Below are 17809 nucleotides of genomic sequence, written 5' to 3'. Positions count from 1 at the left end.
GGAAGCTTTTTTTTGTGTGTGCAAAATACTACTAATATGGAAGTTTTTACTAACAATTTTAGATAATAACGATAGTGGTAACAGGTAACTGAGGAAGATTATTGGAAGCACACATTCCAAAGACGAAAAAGAAAAGTCCAAAAAGAGAACAGAAGTGAAACAGTGTTTCGGAGAAATAGTTCACTCATCTATCTTACTAGCTTTTCGGATCTTTGGATGCTTTTGAATTCAAGAGTTTATAATTTTTAATTAGAAACTCTCTCTATATATATATACACGTTATTTATTTATTATTATTATTATTACACTAGAAAACAAATAGAGTACCAAATATTTTTCTCCTTTTGTGGGCTCTCCATGTGACCTCACTGCCACCACTTCACTTCCTACAAAAACTCAAAACTTGCGATTGTGAAAGTTTGGCCAAAAACGATATGTATGTTCAAAATAAATCTGTATTAGTAGTATCCAGTTAATTATGAGGTAAAGTTATTAGGCAATGGTTTCTCTTTATTCTGTTCTGATAAATTACTAAACTTAATCGTTTCAGTTTCACCAAGAATTTCTTTTGCACAAAATTTCGACAAATCGTTTTGAATATTCGACAGAAACCCTTACGACTCTAAATTTTTGAAATACGAATGCATATTTAGTTTTTGTTCTCATTCTTGTGCATAAAATTATTTCACATGAATTTGATCATGTAGCTAGAAAGAAAGTTATGATAAAAGTTAAAAAAAATTATGGTCAGCTCACAAAACTATATTCGGACATCACATATACGTGTACGTACTTACATACGTAGTTTATGGAATATATACATAGCTAGATAATGGCATGTGAGATTTTGGGTTTTCTCATATAATTTATAAGGTTGTATAAGAATTTTGGTGAAGTGCACATGTTTATGTTGATGGATAATGGATAGGTCAACTCCTATAAAATATCTGTTTTCAACTTTTCTACATTTGATTTAACAAACACTGTCTAACGAATAGATTGACTCGCCATAATCGCATTAAATGTATTTTAATTTGATGTTAACAGTAACTGAGAGAGGATTTGTGGATTTTATTCTTAAGTTGTTGCAGAAGACATTCATATATACCTTTGCTTGTGCCCGATTATAATGTGCAATACTGATATATAACATTTCTTTTTAAAAAATGTACATATTGGGGTCGCTGAACTATTCTTAAGCGATTACACACAAAGTCGTATCTCGTTAAAGTTGGTGCATCACAAACTCATTCTTCTTATTTAGTTTTAACTTTCAGTTCGTTCGATATTCTAATCTCAAAAAAAACCTCAGAATTCTAATGATTTTTATTATTTTATTTTAATGAAAGTGGATTTACTGAAATAACAAAAGCCGAGACGAGAAAGTCTATGCTCACGACCACGAGCGACATCTCAACATATGCCCCAAGGGTATTTGTTTGATGAACCAATGAGTAAAGTCTTCGAAAAGATGCTTTGTATTATACCCAAAAAAATAAAGAATGACGAAGATGCTTTGAAAGAGGACGCCGAGATTCTCAAAAGCACTTGGTGTGAGCATCTTATTGAGATTGGTACGTCCTTGACTCATATATAGGGTACTGAAATTTGGCTCTATGATCATATATATGTATGGTTATACAGAATCAGAAAAAAATATCAAAAAAGAACTACGAAAATTTGTTCATCATTTACTTATGAAATTATTCTCATAACCAAAACTATATATGTATCAAAATAAACTAGCTAGTGATTATGAGTTATACATAAAATACGTACGTAGAGATGAAATAAACACGTTAGGTTCATCATGAAATTTGATAGAGTAACAATTGTTACAAACTTACCAATATAATTATAGTTTCTTCTTCATGAACCTTAAACATGGAACATGGTTCCATAGGTAATAATGCATGTACCAAAATCTAAAACAATCTATGAAACAATCGAAAACTTGAAGAGCATTGTGTGTTTGTATTTTTTCCCTGGCTCGACAATCTGTGAAGGAAATTTCGGATAATTTAATGCATCTGGATAACTTTGTGTTTCCAAACATAATCCTCCGTAAGCTTGGTAAACGGCCCCATTCTTCCCTTTGATATCCTTTAACATTCCTCCGGTATAGAATTGCAAACCCGGTTGGTTCCCGGATAACTCCATTTTTCTCCCTGATTTCCTATCTACAAGTTCCACTATTTTTCTCATCTTATTCGCTTGGCCATCTAAGCAATAGTTTATATCATATCTGCAAGATTTAAAAAGAATCATATAGCTAAAATAATCATACCAAAATTATATTTTAGCAAAGTATATATATATATATATATATAACACTCACCCTGTTTTAAGATCCTTCATATTATCTTTTATAGGACGGAGTTGGAGAAAATCATACGGTGTTCCTTTCACCGGAGAGATTTGTCCTGTGGGAATGAGCTCACCGTCGACCGGAGTATAACTTGAACCAAGGATCTGGATTTCTTCAGACAAAATATCTCCAGCGTTATGACCACCAAGATTCCAATAAGTATGATGAGCTAAGTTCACCGGAGTTGCTTTATCTTTAGGCTTTGCCTCCATCACCACACTCAGTTCATTGTCTTTAACAAGTTTATATGTCACCGTGGCATTGAGTTCTCCGGGAAACCCTATTGTTATATAAGCAAAAAAAAAAAACTAGCAACCGTTAATTTAATTCTTCCTTAAATAGTACATTTCAAAAGTTGGGGTGAAATAAAAGAATTGAAAGATATATAATATGAGGTTTGTAAATCAAAAGTTTTGGACCTTGATCGCCATCTGGACTTGTGTAAGTAAAGACAATGTGAGGACTCTTGCCATCATACTTGTGTTTTGATACTGCCCACACAACATCCCCAAACCCTTTCTTCCCACCTAAATCAACAAAAGTGTCACCTATCAATATAAATCATAACTGATTGATCTAGTTATGTTTTAGCACTCATAATTAATTTACCATGAAGTGTGTTTTTGCCATCGTTGGCACTTGTCTTGTACTCTTTACCGTTCAATTTGAATTGGGCATTTCCTATTCTATTTGCTACTCGTCCCACGGTTGCTCCAAAATAGACTTTATCGGTCTAATTAGTGATTACAAATTACTTTATTAGTCTAGTGTAAGCTAATAATGATAGTTTAAACACATTAAAAAATAAATATACACGGTAAAAACAAATTTCGACATACCTTGTAGCTTTTGACGCTATCATAGCCAAGAACAATATCGTCAATTTTCCCTGAAAATTCGTATTGAACATTATAATAAAAATCCTTATGAGTTGTATTTTGGCTAACAACTAATTGTGATTTGGTACACTAACCATTTTTGTCTGGGAAGTGGAGAGACATGATTGAAGCACCCCAATTTGTGAATTTGACTGTTAGATTTCCTTTCTTGAGCTCGTATAACCCGATATTCGCCTTCTCATTATCATCTCCATCCGTTTCATCTTCATCATCGTCGTCATCATCGGTAGCATCATCGGTGTCATCATCATCATCATCATCATCATCTTCTTCACCGTGTTCATCCTTCTTTGTATCCTTATGATTCTTTTCATCTTTATCATGACCACCAGCACTCTTCTTCTCATCAACATTGTCTTTCTTTTCATGTTGATCACCCTTTTTACTCACATCATCATGCCCTTTCTTTTTGTCCTTCTTATCGTTTTCATCATCTTCAGAACCGACCTTGTGGTCACCATCATCTACCTTTTCGCCTCCTTTCTCTTTGTCTTGACTATTATGATGATCAACATTCTTATCTTTCTTACTGCTCTCCAGATCTTTGGATTTCACTTCAATGTTGTCCGCAAACGAGACACTTATCACAACTCCTAATGTAACCAATAGAACCAAACATAACAATATAGAAACTCTCGCCATATTGAAGAAGAAAGAACAAAAAAAAAAAGAGTTAGAAAGTAAAATGAGTCAGATGAATTTCTTGGTAAGTATTTATAGGTTGAATGTTATTTAGATAAAATAAGACAAAAATAGGAAACTGTGACGAATTTGTGATTCACAGAAAAGTCGGGAGATAAAAACGGATTGTGTTTCCAATTATATATAATTTTTTTCCTTATCACAAATAAGAACTACCCATATAAAATCTGTACAACAAAAAGAAATAAATAAAAGAAAATTCTTTACAACTAAAGCTGCATGGATCACCGAACTCTCTCCCAGACGTATCATTAAAATGGTGTGTTGGTGTTTATCACATAAATCACTTGGGCTTTAACCTTAAATGTCAAAGATTTCTCGCTATAGCCCATTTTATTAGGCCCACTAAGGCTGCATTCACTTCACGCACATTATAGGCGCGTGATCTTTATTTTTCCTTTCTTTATTGTGATTAACCTCTTCGCTTTAATTTACTTGCGTGTAATTACATTTATTCACTGTTTTTTTGTGAAATTCTTTTTTTTTGTCAAACTGTAATTTGCTTGACCAATTGTATCTTTTACCCTCGTTTTTTAATTTCTTTATTTTTTTCATCTCAATCTAAATATAATTAGAATAAATATTTGCTATATAATACACAAGAAAACATTTAAATTGTACATTTAATTTTGGTTTATTTGAATTCGGTTCCACAGTTTCCTAACTTAAAAAGAAAAAAAAAAGAAACACTTTTGAGAAACGGACGAACAAGAATCAACATCTTTTGATACAAATACTAAAACACCTATAATAAAAAATCACCCCAAAAATGAAGAAAAGGAAGAACCTCTAGCTTTTCTCTTCCTTGTTAACGAAACTAGTCGTAGAAGACGACGAAGAAGAATTCTTGAACATAGAGAAGGGAGGAAGCTGCGACGATGGTTGGTCCAAAGACGCACCCGTTTGATTACTAGCCATTATGTTAGACATCAATAAGCTGCTAAAATAGCCTCCACATCCTTTGTTATTATTCGTCGTGGTGGTTTGTTGAATGTTATTGCCAATGGAATTCCGTGGACCGGCGATCTGTTGTTCCCCGTTGGATCCCACCATAGTTGAGATCGCTGCTGCGATCACCGAGTGGAAACTTGGGTCGGATGTAAGCGCTTTTGTTAGGGTTTCGGTTAAGGACTGGCTATTTTGGACTGTTTTCCCTAGGTTGGACGGCCCAAATTGGACGTTATTGTAAGGATATGGAGTATAAGAAGAATACCCATTACCCCAAATCGCCGGTAGGTTAAGATTAGACGAGGTTGATGATGACGATGCATTAGACGAGAAATTTAGGCTTGTGGATGGGAATCTTTGGAAAGAGTTTGAGAACTTGTTGAAATTTAAAGAAGGCAATGACGAAGAAGATGGGTGTTGTGGGGCGGTGAGGTCTAGAGTGACAGTGGGATGTAATGGGGAGTGAAGGGTGGGTGAATAGAAGGATTTGTTGCTGCAGTTGTTGAATCTTGAATTATCGTATAGGTTGTTTCCTATCATTTCGGCGGCTGGTGAGGAGGAGGAGCCGGAGAGGAGCATGGAGGCGGCGGCTGAGGTGGTGGAGGCCATTGTGGTGGCTGAGAGTGGAAGAGGGTGGCTGTGTGTTCCTTCATAGGTTGTGATTAGTATGGACATGTCATCTGCACATCTTTGGACCTAAAACAGTCATTGTTTAAGAGAATCTGTTAGATCTTTTTTTGTTTGGATGTTACATTGGCCGCTACAAATATTTCTACGATAACTTAAGGAAAACACAAACGCAAGAAAACAAAACAGTCGTTGTCATAGTACTATATAGTAAGGATTGTTCAATTTTGATGTCTACTAGTCTGCGAACGATATTGAATAATAAATGGTTCATGATGCCTCTATCTAATCTAACCAAGTTAAACTAAACAATTCTTCGAAAAGACCAACAAATTCTTTAATTTTTCCTTCATATTGTCTAATATTTTTATGAATGAAAAAAAACTCTTATCAGATCCAAACCAAACCAAGATGAAATTCAATCACAGTTTTTTTTCAATTAAAATTTGACTAGTTCATACTTTACCAAACTAATTTCTTTAAAAAAATGAAAAACCAGGATTATTTGGTAGATATATATACCTGTTTTCTGACGGGACATCCAGGTGCAACCGTGCAGCGATAATATGCTCGTGGACATGGGTTTCCTTTTGCAATCTTTTGTCCATATTTTCTCCATTGACAACCATCATTCATCTATACAGCATATAACAAGCATGTCAATATTGATCATAGATACATAATCAAATTGTTTTGCAATGACCAACGTACGTTACGTTCTAGATCAATTTAGAATGTATATAAATCAAAAGGACGTACCGTTGGTGTGTCACATCTTGCTCTAATACAAACTCTAGCTCTCTTAACATGGTTTTGTTGACCGGTCTCACCTTCAACATCGCCACCGGAGGCTGGTGCCGGAGAGCTTCTCTTCCCGGTAACTTTACTTGGCGGCCAGGTTTCTCCAGGAGCTTCTTCTGTGCTATTTTCCAGGCTAGAATTGGCAGTGTTCTCCATAGATAAACTCACGTTTGATTCACGGCCGTCGATGTTATTGATCCCTAAGGTCAAACCGGCCTTGGTCAGCTCTTTGTCAGCGTTGAATTCTGCGCTCTTTGCATCTTTCTCTTCCTTTTTGGGGATGCTATCACTCGGGGAAGAACTTCTTCTCCCGAGTGAAAGTGATACAAGCTCGCGTTCTTGATCAAAAGAACTCAAATCTGTCGTTGTTGGCTTGGGATGATTTTGGTTTTGAGCTGGGTTGTCTGAAGGTTCTTGTTGAATTATGTCGAAGAATCTGAGTTTGAGAGTTTTGTAATCACTTTCTATTCGTTCGAGCATCCCTTTAAGCTTCTCGTTCTCTTCCTTCACCTCGCTCATCTCGGCCTTGGCAGATTCAAGTTCTTGATGATCACCCACACCCTAATAAAAAGATCATTGCATAAAAAAATTGATTAACTTCTCAACTATAAATCTAATATTGTTCCAAGGAGTTCTTTCATTGACATATATAGTTTCTGTATATTTACATATATAGTTAGTATATTTACCTTAACAGATCCAAAAACCTTATCCTTAAGAGGAGAATCTGAAGCGGGTAACTTCAGGAGAACCTCCATTGCTAGAAATGTAAGATCTTTGTCTTCTTCTTGTTGTTTGAATTATCTTTCTCTCTTTGTTCTCTATTTCTTCTCCATAAACAGAATATCAAACGCTTTACTTATAGCCATATGTGTTTGTGTGTAGTTTTCTTCGAGGGGACCCAAAGCGTCAACACTTCAACATGTTCAATTTTTTTATTTTATTTTAATTGAATTTTGGTACTTTTTCCTCCAATCATATCTGTCTAATATATTCTAAACTAACTAGGGAAAATAAATAAATTGTTTCCTGACTTTTTTTGATAATAATACCACTTCTCCGTTTTAGTAGGGTCAATTAAAATAAATATTACAACTAGTACATAAAAAATACCTTTTTAATCTTAGTTAGTAGTATAATTTTCGAATCTTTTTGTATGTTTTGACTTTTAAAAAGCATAAAAATAAATTTGAATACATATTAGTGAATTCAATGGTATTTAACATAAACCTAATAAAAAACTTTTACATGAAAACTTTAATGAATTTTAACAAGGAGTATAAACTTCCTTCTTATTAATTGAACCAAGTGTAGGAAGAGTCTATATGGATCTTGATTATTAAATTAGAGTACACTATTAAAATGTCCAAATGCAATAAATGAAACTAGTTAATTCCTATAAGAAAGAGCCTAAATGTACGGCGTCAAATAGAGATTGTATAATGTGAAAGGATATGTCCTTGAAGCTTCATGGGAGAAGACTTATATTTCTTGGCCTCACATCCACATGAGCATTCGTCAACTCTTTAAATCTTATATTGTTTCTTTATTTAGTGTATTTATTAGGCCTCCCTCATCAAACACATGTTTTCCAAATCTGTACCAATTTACACAATCACAGAGACATACCATTCAGTTTATCCAAGTGTACATATATAGACGATAATATTTCTGTTTGGTAATCGAAATTGCATAATCACGACATAATTCTTCGGATTTTGTGTTCTACCATGTGAGTGACAAAAAAATGCCATTTTCTTATATATATGTACATTCTTTTTTTTTTTTTTTTTTTTGTCAAAAATATATATTTACATTCATTACTTCTTTACTTGGGGTTTCTAACATTTTATTCTGTATATATATATTTTTTAACTTTAGATATTTGTTTAGTATTAGTAATCTTTACCAGAAAAAAATATTTTATTTGAATTAGATTCGAGTATAATTCAACAATAAGTCATTAAGAAACAAATCTATAAAAAGTCAAATCATGCACACAACAAGTGAAAGGAAAACCGTATTAGGCATTTGATTTATGTTATATATGTAATGTAAACGTTGTTCATATGGTAGGCCAAAGGGTGCGTATACCGGTCAATACGCTAGTCACACACGGTAATTATATGATTTCGTCAACTATTGACTTTGCTAATAAAAATATTAGTCATTTTTTCCAATGTTATTATCATATTCGTGTTACATCTATTTTCATTATATAACCAATTAACTTGCCAATGTCAAATGCTTCACATAGTTGATACTTGATATGTATATAGTTGCCAAATTTCGTCAATGACGTAAGGCTGCATGGCGTTGAAAAAGAAACATGCATTATTCGTTGGTTCTATTCTAGCTCTTATTATAGAAAGTAGCATTTAGAAATAGTTTAGTTTCAACTCTTAAGATATAAGGAAATACATATTTTATTATTTATAATTATACACATATGAGCGTTATTCGTAAACAAGTACAATATTTGTAAAATTACGAAGGGAGCAGATTAAGTAGTTAATTCTTTTCTTATTGATGTAAGCTAGCAAATTGTTGTCTTTCCTGTCTCCAATTCTTCAAACCTGACAATTTTTTTTTTTTTTTTTCAAATCAATACTATAATTATAATTGTTCGTAGCGCCGTACCTAACTATAAGAAGAAGAAGGGAAAAAAAGAATGGATTTTTGATTATGATTGCACAGCATTTAATAAATTTATTTCGTGAATATGATTAAATTTACATATAGCCAAGTTGAATCTTGAATACTTAATTGGGTCTCGATCCAACTTTTCATTTTTTTTATCATTTGGGGATCTGAGCTCCCACAGATTTTTCTATTTTTTATCTCAAAAAAATCTTAGTAAACATTTTGATCAACTCAACTTACATACATCATCCCTTTTGAGCAAATTTGTTAAATATAAACTAAAGACTTTCTTGTTAAATATTATAAATGTGAACAGTTCATTATATGGTTAAGTAAACAATCGTGGTTGCAATGTGGCTTTTGTTTAATTGATTAAACAAAACAGCTAACTTTTTTATCTTTTTCTTTTTTTTTTGACATCAAATAGAACAGCTAACTATTGAATTAGTAATGAGATATTACATTAGCACGTCCCACATGATTAATTCCATTAACTAAGTAAAACTATTTGTACTAATTACATGGAAATTTTAAAGTATTTAATGATAATCTTTGTTAATTTGTTGATGTATGCCATTACTCTTTTTTTTTTTGTGCAAAGCCATTACTCTCTTTACCTGTAAATTTCATCTTTTTAATGAAAAAGTTTTTTTTTTTTTGTTTTTGTATTTGCTTTTTTTTTGTGATGACTAACCCCTTCAGTTACATTCTAAAGAGTGATGCTAAAATTTTAATATTTTTATGTGGAAAACTATTGATGCTTAAATCATCCATAGTAAGACAAAGGAAGATTATCAACCTTTTAGTCTTATTTAGACAATAAAAAGTCTTTGGTCAACTGTATTAATTATTTTTCTTCTTATATATTAGCGATAAATTTCTTTAATCAGTTCCAGTGTATTAGTTATGTTCATATGGTCACCCTGTTTAATATATAGTAGTAAATTTGCAAGAAAGAAATTGATTTTTTCAGACAATGAGTGAATGAAAGGGTCAACTAACATGTCTCTAAGACTTGCATTGCAAAGACAGATCAGCGATATTGACCTGAACTTTCATAGAATTGGGTTTATCTGGTTAATATATCCAAAACACTTATATTTTTTTTTGGAAATGACCTTCTCAGTTTATATTACTTCCGACGAAAATTTGAATGAAATTATTAATTATATGATTTTATATTTAATGTTACTGTAATCTCGAATTGGTATTAATGAAGTTTTTTGGCATGAAAATAACCAATAATCTGTATCTGTTGATGTTAAATTTAATGTTACTGTAATCTCGTTTTTATATTTATGTATATTTAGAGAGATGTGATAAATAAAATTGTTAGTATAAAATGTTTGATATTTACATTGTGTACATTGTGACGACGAAATCGCATTTGCTGGTCATTAATAGGAAATACAGTTATACTAAACTTACAAGTTATTTTTGTGTCATCAATCAACTTGCGAATAGATTGTATAATGACCTAAGGTCAATGGTTTAGATTTAGACATTGAAATTAAACAAATACAGAAAGAAAGATTTATAAAGTTTAAAAGACAAGTTGGAGATTCTCTATATTGAAATTTTAGGTCAATGGTTTAAGATTGGTCATTGAATGAACGGTTATTTAATTATTTATTGTTGGGGTTAAGGCTCCCATCTCTATGCATTATCCAAGATATTTGAATTCAAAACTAATCAATTTTTAATTAGCAGATATACAGTATTGATTTTAAGTTGAAGGAATCATAGTACATGTCCATGTACATCTTGTAGTACTCTTCTCCGTGGAAATTGAGCATATCGGCCGGTTTAAATTCAAAAGGTTTTAAACCAACTATCCGGTTGATTGCTATATCGTTGAATGTTCAAATTGCTATATCATTGCTTGGAATATATCCAAGAAGTACTTTGTCCTAAGTCAGCATACAACCTCAACAGAGATAAAAGGGAAAAAAAAACCAACGCAACGTTCAGAAACTAATTTAGTTCTCTAACAATGGGATCTCCTCTAATTGATAACGAAATGAAGATTTTTTTTCTACAATCCATATGCATTTATTATATCGAAGCCATCCAAGAGCATCACCAAGAGCTACTTCATTTTTCAAGTATACAAGACTTAGATATTTGAAGTACGAATCCTCTTCAATGGTAAAACTATTCAACTTCAAAGGAATTTGTATTTTGGAGTATAATACTTTTCATATTGATAAGATCATAAAAACTTTTCTAATAAACTAAAAATGTTTGCAACAGACGACACAATGGTTTTTTCTATTTTTTTGTCAGACCAAAATCTATGAATGAACCAAAAAGATCAACTTCTCAACCGAATTAACCTTGCATTCAAACAAATTGATTTTTCCTTTTGTTAAATGTTATTTTGTGTGTTTGTATCATTAAAAAATGGAAATCAACTCAAGGTTTAATCAACAAAAAAAAACCAATCAAAACAAATTCTAAAACCCCTCTGATTCTGAATACATATCAAGTCAAGTCCATTTTATTTTGGTTACTACTATTGGAAAGAAAGAACTTGAACATAGAGACCAAGATTTAGACTAAAACCAGTAAAGATCTTTCCTATTTTCCTGTTTTGCTTTCCTTTTCTTTTTTATGTACAAAGAAGAATTTAAACTAAAGAAAAGGAAAAAAAAGCTGATTCGAAATCTGAAAAGTGAAAAGGATAAAAGAGCTCTCTCAATCATCAACCTTTGGGCCTCTGTATAGTGCTCCAACTACGTTCGTATGATCTTCTGGATTATCATCCCTTTCTTGCAACCATGCATAACCTTCCTTCTCCTCTTCTTCACATCTAAACACCTCATCATCCCCTGAAAACAACATAAACTTTTAATCGACATGTCTAATTATGATGTCCAGACTATTCATGATTAGTATGTATAGAAAAGCTGACCTGATGAGATTTTGTCGAAAGGGAAGTCTAGAAAATAAGTGCAATCTTCTGGATTGGAGTAAGGGGGCCCGAGCACGTCTAGCACCGCGCAAGCTGTTTTTGCTGTGAACCGATGCATGTTCCCGCCATCATCCGGATACAAAATCGAGGTGTTGCATGGTGCGGTGAATGTTGAGTCCACCTTCAGTTTCGCTAGTCGGGTTTTTGGATCTCTCACTACAGTTGGGGTAGTAAGACAGACCGATTTAGTTTTACTTAACAGTATCATTAAGTCTAAAACAGAGCCTATTACAACTTAATTTGCTTGGTAACACTGCGGGATGGCAAAATTTCACTATAAAAAACAGTGTAAATGACAAAAAGTGGTACACCACATCCGCTATCTCAACGTTCCCCACCATTTAGGGTATTACTGTTACCAATCATAGCCTATAATGTTTAACCAAATTGGGATATTGCATCTTCTACATAAGAAGTTAACTTACTTTTCACTTCTATTACAATACACATTCTAATATCTAACGAACCCTGATAAACCAACCATATATAGTAACTACAAGATAACAATAACAAACAAGTTTTGCCCCCCAAAAAAAAAAAACACAATAACAAACAAGTACTCTAACAGCCTCACAAAAGTTTTCTTGGAATGAAAGTAAACTTACTTGGAGCATCAACCACCCAATCATACGACTTGATGTGCATTGTACCAAAGAGTATCTTACTAAAAACAGTCATCCCTGGATGGTTATGAAGCGGAATGACACCAGAAGGCGGCAAACAGAATATCCCAATCTGCCATAAAAAAAAAAAAAAAAAAAAAAAAACCCTAATCATTATGATTACTTATACCACAAGAAAGAGAACAATATACAAGTGAGAGTGTTTCTTTCTAAGTGAAATAAATTATACCGAGAACTGAGCACATTCGTGTAGATGTAGATACGTTATCGGCGGCGAATACCCATTATCCGGTACGACGTTTGGTCGGAAATACGGCATCGTCGGAGTTAAACCGACATCTTCTGGTTTCATATTGTCTGATATAATCAAAAACCAACAAATCAAAAACTCAAAACTTATGAAAAAACCTAAAACAAGAATCTGATTAAAAATGTGAATACCAAGAATCTCTCGTAGATGTGTGATTTTATCTAGAGAAGGAACAACATCAGGACCACAGTCAGAGAACACTTCTTTGCAAGTATTAAACAGCCGCCGCACAGCGGTGATCTCATCAACCGGAGAATCAATCTTATTCTTCCGTCTCCATGTCATCATCACCTTCTTGTTCTTGTTCTTCTTCTTCTTCTTATTGTTAACAGAATTGGGATTAGCCTTACATTGATTCTTACTAGCAATCAACTCCATAACATCTTTCTCTGGTTTCATCTCAAACCCCATAAAATCTCACCAAAACTCAACCAAATAACACTGAAAATATATCAAAAAAAAAAAAAAAAAAACTGAATCTGGGGAATGGTTTAAAAGTAGAGAAGAATGAATTGAGAGAGATATAAAAACAGGGGAAAGAAAAGAAAAAAAAATTAATACTATAAGAAAAAGAGAAGATAGAGAGATAGAGAGATACCATTACCAAATACAAAACCAGGGGCCATTCTTTTAAAATCCTATGGGCTCTCTGTTTTGTTTTCTCAAACAGCGGAATTCTTTCTTTCGTTTTTTTTTTTATCCGTTTCGGTCTTCGCAAAAGGGGTAAATTTGGAATTTGAACGCACACTAAAATATTTTTATATACATTACCACTTGCTCGGTTTACTATAACTCGGTTATGCTTAAACCGGATTTTATCATCTTACAATGCAATCAATTTACTGAAATATTTTCACTCACAGATTGTTTTTTGTGAGTGTTTGGTGGAATTCACTCACGAATTGTTGATTCATCGATATGGAATTATTGATTCATTCCACAGTTACGAACTTACGAATGAAAAGTACTTTTGTGATTTTGAACTATTTTAAAATCGGAGGATGGTTTTGTTTGTGTGTGTGTGTGTTTTTTTTTTTTGGTGGTGGCTTTGTTTGTGCGTTTGCTTTAAGTGAAAGCATTCGTATACATATTACATAAAATAGATAGATTAGAAAAATGCCGAGTTTGGCCTTGAAATCTTTTTTTCCTCCCCGTATTATATGGGAATGAGTACTAGGAATCTTTGTTTTTTTTGTTACTATTATTATATATTTTTTGTTTTTGATTTGATAATATTGTATTTGTTTTGGCATCATTTGATATTCTTCGGCCAGATTATTTTGTTCATTTTCAGGCCGTATAATTTTATTTGTGATCTTTGACAATAAAGCAATTAAGCACATAACAAAATCGGAATTGCTCACCAAATCGGAAAATGTTTGATTATACATATGGTTCCAACTCTATTCTCTCTGGCTGATATTTTTCTTAATATAAAAATCTCTAATATCATTGTCATCTACCCTTATGTTGTTAACACACTTTTTTATATAGTAATGTGTAATTATGTGTTTGATGCGGATTTAAATTCGTTTAATAACACAAAATAGTAGACACATGTTGGTCAAACACACAATAAAATACTGAATTGAAGCGACCAAATGTGGAAATTAGTACAAGAAGCAGCTGTATTCGCTTGCTTTTTTTATATATAACTTGTTTATCATTACACCAACAAACAAAAAAAAATATCCTTACAAATTAGAGCTTTTTTTTTGTTGTTGTTTAATCATTTTTACCCCTTAATTCTTTATTTCCTGAACTAGATTAGAAGCAAAAAATCAAAATGTTGGAAAAAAATTGTCTTTGAGACATTCAGTAGCAAATTAAAAAGAAACGTTCTAACAGCGTTTTCCGACTCTGCAATCAAGTGCTCCGGCGTACTTGGTCAGCTTAGAAACAGCCATTCCATTTTTGGGTTTGATCATTTGTTTCCTAGTGTGTGCGCATTTGAAGTGAGGGTTACCAGATTGTCTGAAATAAGCTCCGTTCATGAATACATCTTTCTCGGATCTCCAGTTCCAGTGTTTCCACTCGTCCTCCGGAGCATAATCCCTCTTTGTCACCTACACATTCATTCATATTTTTATAAGTTTTACAGAAATCTAATATATCCCCCAGACTTTTCATTTTTGGTCTTTTTTTTTACGTACCTCTCTGTAATGAGGTTTGTGAGGAGGAGCTATGAATCGGTTTCCATGGCTGAGAATTGTTGGACCTTGACTACCTCCAATTGCGTAAAGCTCCCAATGAGTGTAGTCGTTGTTCACAACATGGACAAATCCCCATCGGATCCTAGGCATCCTCTGTACAAGTCCTTTACCAAAATGGTTATAGGCCACTGTGACTTGCATATGCTTGTCTGCTTCGTTCGTGTTTTGCGCACCAAGCAACATCACCTATACACAAATCCCCAAAAATGCAAATTATGTGGTTAATATCAACGATCAATAGATAATGTAATCTTAAAGTAATACATGCAGATAAATTTGGATGCTCACATCGTTGTGATGAGTGAAGTGAGAGTTGGAGATTGTAATGCCAGTGGATCCAACGATGGCATCAATGAGTCCATCTTGACATTTTGACATCGAAATATGGTCAAGCCAAATGTTAGACGAACCGTAAATCGATAAACCGTCTCCATCGGCTCTAGTCCTCATTCCGAAATGGTCTACCGAGTCTCGGATCATACCACCGCTACTCTCAGAAATGTGGTGAATGTGCAATCCATGGATGATGACATTTTTTACAAACTGCATCGTGATCCCTGCGCCATGCGCGATATGGACGTTAGCTCCTCGTGCATCGATCGTCTTGTGGCTATTAATCAGAAGCTCTTGGTTTAAGCGAATGCTCATGTCGTTCTTGAAAATGATCCAGAGAGGTTCCTTCTGGATTACGGCGTGACGCAATGTCCCGGGTTTCGGGTTCACCATGTCCTCGTCGAGGTTGCTTGTGACCACATAGATGCGTCCGCGTTTTCCTCCGGTCGTCCTGTGACCGAACCCTCGGACGCAACGTGTGAGCTTCTTACGACGCTTGGCCCAATTCGAACGGCAACGCCAACATTTATCTATCGGGTTACTTGCGGTACAAGGTCCCTTAAGTTTACTCCATTTTCCTTTGCCTTTACCTCTTAGGCTTCGTCTCGTGCTGTTTGTCGAGTTTCCGACCATTTTAATACCCTCTTCTTCCTCTTCTTCAGGCTTCGCACCGCCATGTTCCTCTTCAACCTGCGCACCGACATGTTCCTCTTCAAGCTGCACAGCGCCATCTTCCTCGGTCTCCGTAGCATCAGTAGAGTTGCTACATATATATATATACACCAAACCAAAACACATGAATCAAACATCAGTAATGTTTTTGGGTTCGAACTCAGATATTGACTTGACTTACTCGTAATGACGCTCATGAAAGTGATCGACGATTTCGTAAGGATCAGAATGATAAGCTTGTAGAGTGAATTCTCGGGCTTCGTCGGCTCGTCGCGACCAATACTCGTCCAACTCAGAAATGTTGCCTCGTATGGTCGGAATCAGACCGGCAATACAAAACATAAACATCAACTTTAACAACGTAGCCATCTCCATCTTTTTTCTTCTTCTTTTTTTTTTTCTTTTTTTCTTTTCTTAGAAAACAGTTAGCTAATATCTAAACAATCTCTTTTTGTTCCCTTGTTTTCTTAAGGGGGTAAGATTTAAATGGAGAATTACGAAGCTTTCGACATGGCTTTAGGTCGTTTTTCTATATTTTTTTTCTTTTTCTTTGAGAGCCTAAAGCCTCTAGATGATGAATCGTACTACGAATTTTTAAATATGTGAAGTTTTGGTGTTTAAATAAAGTTGATTAAGAAGTAATCTCCAATTTTAGAAATCTACCGCTAAGGATGGAGAGCCGTCATTTTTTATTTGTGGATAGTTTCTTCATTTTTATTTTTAAATTCATTATTTTTAGCTCCCAAAATTTTCCTTTGTTTAGGTTTATTTGAGATAAAAATAGGAAGATCTATGATATATCTTAACCTATAATTATGTTGAGTTTTTCATTCATTTTGATCTGTTGTTTCAATAGAAAAACACCTAGATTGATGGACATGCTATGTTTCTTTCTTCATAAAGGTTCACTTACTTTTTCAAAAAAATAAATGATGATTGTATTTACTGACTTGTATAATATTTTACTTCTAAATAAATAACTATTTAAGAAGAACTTAAAGATGTCATTTCTTATATGGGCTGTGAACCTTTCATATATATGGTTTCTAACAATTCATTCTCGTTTCAAAGTTCACTCAAGCAAAAATTCATTAGACTATTGTTTATATCTTCAACGGGATTAATATTGATTTGTAAGTTCTTATATGAATGCAATAAAAGTGCCATTAGTTTTTTTTTCAGTACAAAATGTAAGAATATATAAGCATTCACCAAGACAATATATAAAGATTTTTTTTTTTTTTTGTCAAAAGATAAAAGAGTTTTTTTATGATTGTGCTTTTGTAGAAAAAATGATTTGAACTTCTTAATGTTGCTAACACATTATTTGTTAAAAAAAAATGTTGCTAGCATCTTTAAAAAGAACTTCATGAGGCTTTGATTCCTTACCACATACAAATTTAGCTTTCAAATGTTCCAAAGTTTCTCGGTTCAATCTAAAATGGTAAGCATTTGCTTACTTCTTGTAAGAAGCAAACTAAAAGAAAGAGACAATTCTCAATTTAGCAAAAAAGAGAAAACCAAAATTTTCATATATGTTTACAAAAGAATAAGCTTAGTTCTCAATCTTCAAACCAATTTTAGAAACAAACAAATATTATGCTTCCTGATTACTTCCTTCCCAATTCACTTCTTTATTCTTTTGGTTTTCTTTTTATTCTCATATCATATATGCCTATGTTCTTGCTCTTCAAAA

At 33.3% G+C, this 17809-nt stretch overlaps 4 protein-coding genes across 4 annotated transcripts; all 4 read right to left on the bottom strand.

The window, feature by feature from the left end:
- Positions 1–1784: 1784 nt before the first annotated feature.
- LOC104735531 (uncharacterized) lies at positions 1785–4145 on the bottom strand. The gene is made up of 6 exons (XM_010455340.2): positions 3342–4145; positions 3208–3257; positions 2978–3101; positions 2788–2895; positions 2339–2648; positions 1785–2245 (listed from the first exon to the last, which is right to left on the bottom strand). The coding sequence occupies exons 1-6, from the start codon at positions 3907–3909 to the stop codon at positions 1936–1938; spliced, it is 1470 nt and encodes a 489-aa protein (XP_010453642.2). The 5' UTR covers positions 3910–4145; the 3' UTR covers positions 1785–1935.
- Positions 4146–4537: 392 nt separating this feature from the next.
- Positions 4538–7228, bottom strand: LOC104735530 (putative WRKY transcription factor 72). Its single transcript, XM_010455339.3, has 4 exons — positions 7035–7228; positions 6304–6906; positions 6067–6180; positions 4538–5613 (listed from the first exon to the last, which is right to left on the bottom strand). The coding sequence occupies exons 1-4, from the start codon at positions 7101–7103 to the stop codon at positions 4759–4761; spliced, it is 1641 nt and encodes a 546-aa protein (XP_010453641.1). The 5' UTR covers positions 7104–7228; the 3' UTR covers positions 4538–4758.
- Positions 7229–11540: 4312 nt separating this feature from the next.
- LOC104735529 (plant cysteine oxidase 1-like) lies at positions 11541–13563 on the bottom strand. The gene is made up of 5 exons (XM_010455337.3): positions 13027–13563; positions 12815–12942; positions 12568–12697; positions 11903–12118; positions 11541–11819 (listed from the first exon to the last, which is right to left on the bottom strand). Exons 1-5 carry the CDS (start codon positions 13304–13306, stop codon positions 11686–11688), a joined length of 888 nt encoding a protein of 295 aa, XP_010453639.1. The 5' UTR covers positions 13307–13563; the 3' UTR covers positions 11541–11685.
- Positions 13564–14505: 942 nt separating this feature from the next.
- Positions 14506–16717, bottom strand: LOC104735528 (putative pectate lyase 19). The gene is made up of 4 exons (XM_010455336.2): positions 16295–16717; positions 15397–16204; positions 15049–15294; positions 14506–14961 (listed from the first exon to the last, which is right to left on the bottom strand). Exons 1-4 carry the CDS (start codon positions 16486–16488, stop codon positions 14737–14739), a joined length of 1473 nt encoding a protein of 490 aa, XP_010453638.2. The 5' UTR covers positions 16489–16717; the 3' UTR covers positions 14506–14736.
- Between the last annotated feature and the right edge of the window lie 1092 nt (positions 16718–17809).

The sequence above is a fragment of the Camelina sativa genome, chromosome 13, assembly GCF_030686135.1.
Source record: "Camelina sativa cultivar CO46 ecotype springtype chromosome 13, ASM3068613v1".
Classification (NCBI taxonomy): domain Eukaryota; kingdom Viridiplantae; phylum Streptophyta; class Magnoliopsida; order Brassicales; family Brassicaceae; genus Camelina; species Camelina sativa.
Note: the sequence above shows the minus strand (reverse complement) of the source record. Positions and strands in the feature narration are given on the sequence as shown.